At 41.5% G+C, this 11150-nt stretch overlaps 1 protein-coding gene across 2 annotated transcripts; it reads left to right on the top strand.

Moving 5' to 3' along the window:
- The first annotated feature begins 90 nt into the window (after positions 1-90).
- On the top strand, positions 91-6685 carry matcap2 (microtubule associated tyrosine carboxypeptidase 2). 2 transcript variants are annotated; one of them, XM_053231276.1, is made up of 7 exons: positions 91-650; positions 3142-3773; positions 4215-4358; positions 4504-4636; positions 4794-5099; positions 5201-5298; positions 6380-6685. In XM_053231276.1, the coding sequence occupies exons 1-7, from the start codon at positions 626-628 to the stop codon at positions 6536-6538; spliced, it is 1497 nt and encodes a 498-aa protein (XP_053087251.1). In that variant the 5' UTR covers positions 91-625; the 3' UTR covers positions 6539-6685. The 2 variants fall into 2 exon arrangements, with proteins under 2 accessions (XP_053087251.1, XP_053087250.1); XM_053231275.1 differs by lacking the exon at positions 91-650 and adding an exon at positions 706-1626.
- The last annotated feature ends 4465 nt before the right edge of the window (positions 6686-11150 follow it).

The raw sequence follows: 11150 nt of genomic DNA on the forward strand, positions 1-11150 counted from the left end.
AACTGAGAAACATGGCTGCCGAACACGGAAGTTAATTAGTGACTGGGGCTAATTGGAGCTAGCAGTGCAAAACAAAGGCAGAGGGAAAACAAAATAAACCTACAAAGAATATCATATGAGAGATTTTCCCCAGATGTGGTGCTGAATTACAAAGAAAAGGCTCCGTGCGACTGAAATTACACTGTAATTCGCTACAATGAGCATTAGCTGCTAACCGCCATGTTGAGTACGTCACTGTTGCGTCACGACTGAGCTATTGGTGAATACCAAGAAAAAAGGTGTGAAGTCTTGCAAATAATTAATATAAATAAATTATATAATATTAATGTAATATTAATATAGTATCATTATCGTAATACTGTTGTAGAAAATATTAGAATATATACTAGTCGTATGGTCGTGCGGAAATGACGTAAGGTTTCCATGACAACAAGACGCAGCTCAGCTCCAGAGGGAAAGCACAGAGCTGCAGAGAGACAGTGGGAATGTGAGGAGAGCGTTCATAAGATTATCCTTCTGATATTTCCTTTACTTACATGAAATATTAATATTAATATATTATTTTAATATCCTGTGAGTCATATTGTCAGCTGCACCTCATCTTTATCAGAGAAGGAGCTCAGCAATGCTGGAAGCCATTAAAGTTACTGGTGAGTTTGCTGCATTATCTGATAAACCTAATGTTATAATTCAAATAAACAAACAGATAGATAGATAGATAGATAGATAGATAGATAGATAAGCATCTTTACCACAACAATTTTAAGTTTTAAGGAAAACCAAATGTCTTCCAAGACTTTCTAGTTATGATCATTGTTCTTCATCACTGACTGTAACATGAAAAGGAAAAACATTAAATGTGATGTGCATTCAGGAAGCTGCACTAGTGTAGAAAATAAGGTCTACAGATTCACAAGCTTTTCTTACATAATATTTATAGTAAAATATGTCATTGTTGATATGATGAAGTAGTGTGTTGAGGAGATGTCTAACATCCGTGGAAGGAGTCTCCAGTGTCAGCACTTTGTAACAGTCAGAAGTAAAGCGGTAACTTTTCTGACACGGGAAAGACTTCGGGCAGAGGAGTTTACGCTTTGCTGCCTTATTACACCATGCTGTTTGTTTGTTTGTTTGTTTCCTATAACAACACGCCCCCAAGTATTTTATTTTTTAAGCTATTCTCTATAATATTATTCATTTTTCATTATTCATTATCTGCCCCTCGCCTATGCAAATAATCATGCTCAGACAGAAAGGCAACCCTTTTAAAAATGTTTTTTTTTTTTTTACAATATAAACAACATAAAAATAACACGACAGTATAATACCCTGATCATATTACTTAAATTGTGCATTGAATTCGATTTTAAATAGTCGTGATCATTTCACATCATGGAGTTTTGTTACAGTAATCGGCTGTGATGATGAAGCTGTGCCCTTCCAGCTCATTGCTCTCATTAGAAGCTCGCTGCTGTTGTGATTCGATGCCTCGGGTGTTTTTTTTTTTTTTTTTTTTTGCAGAGTCCTCTCACTGCCTGTGTACTCCCACTGTCCAAAATAATCAGGATCATTTTAATGAAGCGTGGCACAGTGCATCCTCAGAGCTCGCACACTCCAGCCACCGAGGTCAGTTTAACGTGACTTGATTGTAAAAGACAAATAAATATATTCATGCACAAATCATCCCAAGGTTTGTGTCTAATGCAGCAGGACAGGTCAGATAAGATGTCAAAAACCGGCTGCAGTTTTGTCTTGCTGTAACTGAATCTCTCAGGGATTTATCAGTGAGGATATTTTCCTGACACGCTCCTTAAAAGGATTCATTAGGACTGTGGAAAAGTAAATAAATCTTTACAATAGGCTTTGTGTTGTTCTTTCATATCGATTTAATTTGTTGTAGCTACGAGGAGAACACAGAGGTTAGGTTTCCAGGAAAATGGGACACAAAGAGCAGAAGGAGAGCGACACCTTGACCCTTTAAATGTCTGAGGCTGTTTTAAATGTCATGTTAATTTACATCAGCTATTTTTTAAATTGTTCTTTAGTAGGCATGGGTGTGTCGCTTCCTTGTTATGGGATTAATGATCTGGTGTGTGAAAGATCTGGTGTATTTAAAGCAGCCTCTGATCCAGTCTGATTTTAGAGCATGACTTCTTTCTGATCCACACTATTATCACTGGGACTGACACCACAGAGGCCACGCCTCTTTTATTAGGCCTTTCTTTTATTGGGCCACGCCTTTATCACTGGGACTGACACCACAGAGGCCACGCCTCCTTCACTGAGCCACAGCTTCATCACTGGGACTGACACCACAGAGGCCACGCCTGCTTCACTGAGCCACAGCTTTATCACTGGGACTGACACTACAGAGGCCACGCCTCCTTTACTGAGCCACAGCTTTATCACTGGGACTGACACTACAGAGGCCACGCCTCCTTTACTGAGCCACAGCTTTATCACTGGGACTGACGCCACAGAGGCCACGCCTCCTTTACTGAGCCACAGCTTTATCACTGGGACTGACACTACAGAGGCCACGCCTCCTTTACTGAGCCACGCCTTTATCACTGGGACTGACGCCACAGAGGCCACGCCTCCTTCACTGAGCCACAGCTTTATCACTGGGACTGACGCCACAGAGGCCACGCCGCTTTACTGAGCCATGCCTTTATCACTGAGACTGACACCACAGAGGCCACGCCTCCTTTACTGAGCCACGCCTTTATCACTGGGACTGACACTACAGAGGCCACGCCTCCTTTACTGAGCCACGCCTTTATCACTGGGACTGACACTACAGAGGCCACGCCTCCTTTACTGAGCCACAGCTTTATCACTGGGACTGACACCACAGAGGCCACGCCTCCTTTACTGAGCCACGCCTTTATCACTGGGACTGACACTACAGAGGCCACGCCTCCTTCACTGAGCCACAGCTTTATCACTGGGACTGACGCCACAGAGGCCACGCCTCCTTTACTGAGCCACGCCTTTATCACTGGGACTGACACCACAGAGGCCACGCCTCCTTTACTGAGCCACGCCTTTATCACTGGGACTGACACTACAGAGGCCACGCCTTCTTTATTGAGCCACAGTTTTATCGAGCTTACGTCATGTTCTTATGTTTCTCTCTAGAGCACCTCCACTGGGCTGAGAAGGACATGGCTAAGAAGTGTGTACTGAGTGTCATGCAGAAGCCTGTGAGCTCAAGCCAGGTGTATGTGGATCACTGGTCTTCCAGTGTCCTAAAGAGCCCGTACTCCAGCAGTTTAGTCTTCCCCCAGAAAGAGGAGGAGAAAGAAGGGAAGATGCTCAAGCACTCCCCCTACAGACAGTTTAAAAGAGCACAGCGCATCGTCTCCACATCTACCCACCGAGACGTGAAGTCTCTCGCGCTAATCGGATCGGGAAACCAGGGCTATGGAGAAATCAGCCAATCCCAGCTCTTCCATTATTCCTGGCCAGGGAACAGTATAACCATACATGGCAGTCCTGTTGGTCTGTCTCCTCGTCCTGGTAGCCAGCTGAATAGAGCTTCTCAACCTCGAGTCAGACTCCCGCAGCTGGCTAAAGGCAGTAGAGATGGAGAGAACTCCTTGAAGAAGCTGTGCATCCTCACTGCCATTAAACCATCCAATGTGGAAAGTGAGAAGGCCAAGTTCTTCAAGTCAGACTTCAGGTATAACCCGCAGTTTGAGTACAGCAACCCAGCGTCCCCACAGGTCCTGGAAAAACACAGCAAAGCCTCTGACCGCTTCCTCACACAGGTAACAGTCCATCTCTGATGCTAGGCAAAACACACAAAACATAGTTTAAACCCTGACAAATATTTCTCCTTCTGTCTTCTTTCTTTGTCTCTCAATCTCTTCTACCTTCAACTCCATTCCACATTTTGAGAAAAAAAACAATTTTTTACTTCTCATAAACATCATGAACACGACCAAATGTAGTATGAGCTAATGAGATTACACAAAAGTTCAATATGAAGGTTCCCTTAGGCTCAATAATATTATTTTCTTATGGATCTGTTCTTCTCTCCCTCCATTCTTTGTCTCTTTTTATGTCTCTTTCCATTTGAGTTTTGTGTCAGTGTTTAACAGACAGCACTCGTCTTACTGGCCTTGTAGACCTGAGATTCTTGCCTTTCTTCCACTTGTGTCAGATTCATTCTTTCACCTCTGTATGATGCGTTAATGTCATTCTTCCAGGCAGTGCGCATCATGGAGCTGGCTCTGCACAAGTACGGAAATTACGAGAAGTTTGAGCAGGCCACCGGAGGAAGCTTGCTGACCAAGGGCCGAATCTGGGCCCACGTCAAGAAGTACATGGAGAAGGAAGGCTGTGTGGGAGAGGTAAGTGAGGCCCAGTGAGGCTGCGGATCTGAACATCAGAGCATGTATCATAAAATAGATGCAGATTAGATGAGTTTAATGTGCAGTACAGCGCAGTACAGTAAAGCATGTGAATGTGTGTGTGTGTGTGTGTGTGTGTGTGTAGATAGTGGTGCACCTGACCGATGACCTGCTCTCCAGAGCCTCCATGACTGTAGTGAATGGCAGACCAACTCTCACCATCAACATCTCCATGGCCAGGGAGCAGTGGCTCGAAGGCATGCTGAGACATGAGATCGGTGTGTGTGAAAAGCATACATTCTATAGATCCATAACATTGCCACTACTTGTGTGTTTTGTGTGCTTGATATTTACATTTATGCTAAATATCCCACAGAAGTACAAGATTGAACTCTTTATTGAAAGTGTGCTTATCTCTCTCCCTCTATCACTCAGGTACGCACTATTTCCGCAGCATCAATAACAGCCAGCAGCCGTGGAGCAGCGGAGCCGGGAGGAAGAAGCTCGGCCTGAAGCCGGTCAACCCCACCGAGGAGGGTCTGGCCAGCATCCACAGCGTGCTATTCCGCAGAGACCCTAGGCTGTGGCGTGCTGCCCTGCTCTACTACACCGTCCACCAGGCGGCGCACATGTCCTTCTCTCAGCTCTTCCACGAGCTCGCACGCTTCGTCCACGATCCCGGCACCCGCTGGGACTACTGCGTACGGGCTAAACGCGGCCAGACCGACACCTCACAGCCTGGTAACACACTCCGCCTTACTGCTACATGGCATTTAACAGACGCAGTATAATAAATAAAAACGATATGAGGCTATATCTAATTTTTTGTCCAATCTGCTCAGGCTGTTTCAATAAGGACCAGGTTTATCTGGACGGCATCCTGAAGATCCTCAGGCACAGAGAGAAGATCGACTTCCAGCTCCTCACTGCACTTGGGAAGGTCAGATTAACCAACCTAGTGTTTTACTGCATTTTCTTTTGCTCCTCAGCACCGTTTGTTTACAGTTTAATGATTTAATATAAATGTTTATTGATTTACATTTTGCTCGAAGCACAGGTGAGCTTTTACTGCTTTTGTAAGCAGCCAGGAAATCTCCTTGAGATGTTTATCTTGTTTACGACTAACAGACAAGAAACAGATGAATATCTTGATTTTGTCTAGGTTAAGAAAATTAAGTACAGCCTTTACCGGTGCAACTCTGTTCTTTAAGTATGTAGTAAAACACCTGGGGGTGTGTTGTTAGAGGAAAACATAACATGACATACAGTATAGACATGCTTTCTATAACAGCATGTGTTTTATTCCTCTTATACCACAGCAAGTTTTAGCAACTTAAATAATGTCATATGGTATTTTTGATCCATTTGTAAGTACATGTTGCGAAACAAGTTATTTCCAGTTGTCATGTACATTAAAGCAGCTATAAACAGCTGTTCCCTCACCAGCCTCTCTGTTTTTCTTTCTCTTGTAAATAAGACAGAAATTGCAGCTTGTCATGTAAACGACACATTTTTTAAATCCATTTTTGTGGAACATCCACCGTACAAGTCCATGTGTCAGTTGTCACTATAGAAATGATATTAATATAAACCTGTCATTTGCAGCTGTATTATTGTCAGAGCTGCAGTTCATCAAATTAATCAACACCTTCTGACCAATCAGAATCGAGAATGATAAGAACTAATTATAAGGCACGACCTTGCAATTAGAAAATGGAGTTAGTTGAACTAGCTTGCTAATACCTTAGATAGCAGCACAACTGTCCTGTACGTAGTTATGCTAATAACAAGGATTCAGTTAAACTCTTTACGAAGTCAGCACTGTACAGCTTTTAACACTGACAGTGAGATTCACGCGCCAACTTTTCACAGTCACAACAATTCTAGCTAAAAGCTAAATCTTGATTAATGAGCATGACTCTTTATTGTGTATATATACTTTAAAGCAGTTTTTATGTGTATAGGTGTAAGGTGTAAAGATGTCGTATAAGGATATTACTCATTTAACGCACATTCTGCAGGTGTCCTACGAGGATGTGGAGCGTCTGAAGGGCCTGGCTGTGATGGAGAACGTGCGAATCCCTCACTTCCTGCAGGACCAGGCGCGGTACGCCGAGCAGCTCCAGAAGATCATGGCGGTCAACCAGCTGACTGATGAAGAGCTCCAAGCGCTCATCTGAGCACGCTAGGAGACCCCTGTGACCTCTGATTCCCACACCGACCTGGCCTGATAATTCTGATAAAAAAAATCTGTGTTAGTGTGACCAACCTTGCATCTCTGAACCAGCCTAGGAGTGATGCTCATTAAACCCAAGTGTCCTTTTCAATCCATTCAAAGATAGTGTATATTTTTCTAAAGGTAGTTTCTAAGGATAGTTTCCATCATCACTGGTAAGGGAAACAGGCGTACCAGGATGAATATAAACACAACCTCAGTGCCACCTACCTGCTGTGATCACAAATTACCTTTTTTTTTTTTTTTTAATTACGTTCCAAACTTACGAGGAGAATTATATACCTGCCAGATCGCCGCTCTGCTCATGCCAGTTTGTGGGTGTGTCCCAAACGCTAGGATTCGTTTTGCATTCCTACTACACTGTCAGCCATTTTAGAAACATCCCAAAATGTGGTCTAGTCAGACCTCGTTTTCCAGATTTTGGTTCTAAAACGTGTTCTCATCAGACCGCTCGGTAGTCTCTGTATTATTTGAACGGTTCATACGGTTTTTCGTGCACACGGAGTGGATGAGAGATTCTCGTAACACACTGCGAGTGTATGTCAGCTGTGACACTCAGAAATGGCTGGCGGTTTACAGAAGTTATATTCAAATGACTGTGTGAAAGAAGTGTAAAGTTATGTTAGTTATCTGTAACATATAGCTACAGGTCGCATGTGATCGGCGTATAGACCTGTGTGCTCTGGCAGACTTTAGGTAAGTGTGTAGAGTTATGAAAAGAGCTCATACATTCATACACTAGCATAGCTACTAGGTTATAATGGTGCAGTCATGTTTTCTAGAGAATTAAACCATACGAGAGTATATGAATATGTGCTTTTGAGACGAGCAGCTAACACACAAGTCATGATGCTACCACCACCATGATTCACTGTGGCTATATACGTCAAGTTGCAGTTCTTTGCAGTTTGCAGTTTGTGCTTTTGACATGAGAAGTTCATGGGAAGGTCATGAGAAATCTGTGCTTAGGTGCCTGGACAATATATGTAGATGCTAAGCATAAGCTAGTTAATGACTGAGGCTAACAGTATAGCTAGCCAGCACAATGTAAAGGTATACTAACAATGAAAATAAGACAAAACTACTGGCAAGATCAGCATTTTCTTTAGATGTGTTGGTGATTTATGAAGAAAAGGCTCTGTATGACTGAAATTACACTGTAGTTTGACTTAGCATCAATTGCTAACCATTGGACTTCCACGGGTTCTACTGTATGGAGAAGCATAAATAATTAAACTCATGAACACCATCCAAAAATTTAAACTTCCAAAGTTGTGAAAGCTGTTCACTTATAATAGTAAACATGGCAATCATAAATGTAGCATTTGTACACTGTATTGTAACATGCATTAGATTGTTTTCTTTACTAGATATAATGAAATCGAATAAGATCTCTTCTTTCCAACACTAGTGTTGGTGATACACCCTGTATTCCACACATACGGTATTTATCTTTTATATTATAGATTTTTTGTTGTGGATGGACATTTCTTTGACTTCTTAAGTATTAGATATGATGATTGATAAATTAGCAGGTTTTCAGTTTTGTGTTGTGGTATATTGCATGAAAACACATAGGTTTTTGTCCAGAAGTTTCCTTCATCATGATTATGGCCTTATAGGAACACCAGGAGTTTAAAATAAGTTCCTCACACATGTGGTGTTCTGATGTTCATGGACGTGTCAAATCCTAATAAATTTACCCCCTTAGTTCTCTACAATGTCAGCTTTCTTCCACTATGCCTGACAAACTGGGTCGATGACAAGGTCTTAACGTTTGCTCTGAGTGTTGATGACATGGTGTGGGCAGAGAACCAGGGCTGGACTTGAGAGGGAACGCAAGAGAATGTATTTGTACAACCCCAGGGTGTGAGAGTGAGGAGGAAGACTCGGGAAACGGTTCCAGACTCATGTTTTTTTTCAGTCCACGCTTTTCAGCACACTTTTAAAACTCACTAACTAACTAACTCTCTCTCTCTCAGTTTCAGTTTTCATGTGCTTTATTGGCATGACAAATAATTGTACATTTGTGTTGCCAAAGCAAGTGCAAAGGAAGGGTAGTGTAAAAAACAGGAGAAATAAAAAAGATAAAATAAAATACTAATAGATTAAAATCGTGCAAACAATGTACATAAATTAAGGACAATGTAAAGGCACAATATACAGAATAATTAAAAAAAAAAAAAAAAGGATAAAATGAGTATCTATCTATCTTTCTTTCTCTCTCTCTCTCTCTCTCTCTCTCTCTCACTCGCTCTCACTCGCTCTCTCCTGAAAGCATAAAGGGACACAAATAAGTAGACTGCAGGTAATGAGACACAGGTGACAATCATCACGTGTTACCTGCCGGTTTGACCCACCTCCTCCCTGTCCACAAATGACTCTCAGCCACGCCCCCACCACCACAGTGTTTTTTTTTTGTTTTTTTTTTAAATTGCAAAAATAATCTTTGTAAATCACCCTTTTCTGAACTCATTCATGTCATTATATCATTGTACATAAGATGTCTGTGACTGAAAACCTTCAGAAATGTCAACATCTCTCCTAAGGCTATAACAGTTGTGGCTAGCTTGCTGGTTCATGTGGGGTTTCAGTTGAGGTTTGAAGCCTGTCAGTATACGGTTGTGAAAGAGACATTTAGGGCTTTTCCAGACCAATTTAATGGGATGTGAAAAAGAAAAAAAGTTAATGATGAAACACAGCAACAAACAGCTAACAAGGCTTTTTCCCTGAGGTATTTTGCTCACTGGTGTTATTAGCATTAGAAATGCCATTAGTGTGAGAGAAAAAAGCACAAAAAGCAATACCACCTGTCCATAAAGTGTCAGTTTGCCCCAAATTATTACATACACACACACACCCACACACACTTTACATACATCCACATAACTGTAGGTGAATCTGTCATTTAAAATTCATGTTTAATAATTACTAAGGTGTGTTATCCTTCTTGGGGCTGGGAATTCTAATATTTTCCTCCTTTTGGCACTAATGTTAATTTCAGAGCTCAGTAAACTGCAGGCATCTGATGACCAGCTCACTGCTTCCCTGCAGTCCTGCTGCCACTGGATGGCGTTCTCACTCCACACACACCAGTTCAGTTCAGTAGATGCATAAATTCACCCATTGAACTTTTCCACATTTTGTAGTTTTACAACCTGGAACTGAAATGGATTTAATGGAGATAACGTCACGAATCTACACAAAATAACCCATAATGCTGAAGTGGAGAAAAAGTTGTTATTGCATAAGTTGTTATTGCATCAAAGTCGTTATTGCATAAGTATTCAACCCTGTTGATGTGAAACCCCTAAATTAGAAGTTGTGTAATTAGTCCATCTGTGTACAATTATATTGTCCCCTGATGTCAATATAAATGCAATATAAAAGCCTCAGAGTTTGTGAGAGAACATTCCTAAACAAACAGCATCGTGAAGACCAGCAAAGCTACCAAAACAAGTCCAGGAGTCCAACGTTCTGGGAAAGTGTCAGGGTTTGGTTATGAAATGCTATGGCTCATCATTAAATCCATTATTTGAAAATTGTCATAACCGTGACGCCGCCTAGAGGAGTCCGTTCACTGAAAGAGTGGAAAGAGAATAGAGTCCCTAAAGAGGGGATTAGTCAGCAAGCGTCCAAGGGTAAAGCTCAAGATGATGATACCACCACCATGCTTCACTGAGAGGGATATGTGTCATTGTGCAGTTTTACATTTACTGTAAAAAGACAAACTGAGTATAAAATCTAGATTCTTAAACTCAGACACATGTGGGCGCTGCTACTCCACTCCTGTTATTTATTTATTAATTTATATAGACCAAATTTAGCATTGGCTCTTCACGTGCACAGGTTATTCACATCATCAGCAACAGTGACCTGAACTAAACTCTGTCTGTACACTCAAGTGCTATAAAATTTTGTATGAGAAGGCATTTGCATTTTTGACTCTCATCAGCGTGTCTGTAATTTCCCAACCTTGGCTTTGCTGTTTGACCTTTAATTGTCCATTCCCTGCATTTTTTGTGGATGGAGATTTTCTACAGATGGCAAAATGTTTCCTAAATGATTTGATGTTACATGTTTGATGGTATAAATGTAAAAACTCATGCTAATGATGAATTCATTAGTTGACGCTAGACTTTAAGTGACAAAGTTGACTTTCGTCACTTAAGCTGACTTTGTTTCTGTAATTGCAAATGTTTAGCAGTGCTGATTGAGTGGGACTTAAAATATGAGGCTGCAATGATATGTTACATATTAATGTTATGGAATGAGGAAAAGTTACACAGAAAATTTACACAAATGTTTATCTGTTGACTGAACATTTATCTCCGCATTGTGTACCCATGGGTGCACATAACACACACACACACACACACACACACACACACACACACACACACACACACACAGTGGAAGGATGTAACTATAGAGAAGTCCTACTATAGAGAAGTCAGAGGAAACCATTTCCTTAAAAACAAAACAGTCTTAGTAAAATGGGTGTGGCCTCTGTGGGTCAGTCATAGAGAAGGAGGTGTGGCCTCTGTGCTGTCAGG

This window comes from Pangasianodon hypophthalmus, chromosome 29 (assembly GCF_027358585.1).
Source record: "Pangasianodon hypophthalmus isolate fPanHyp1 chromosome 29, fPanHyp1.pri, whole genome shotgun sequence".
Classification (NCBI taxonomy): Eukaryota; Metazoa; Chordata; class Actinopteri; order Siluriformes; family Pangasiidae; genus Pangasianodon; species Pangasianodon hypophthalmus.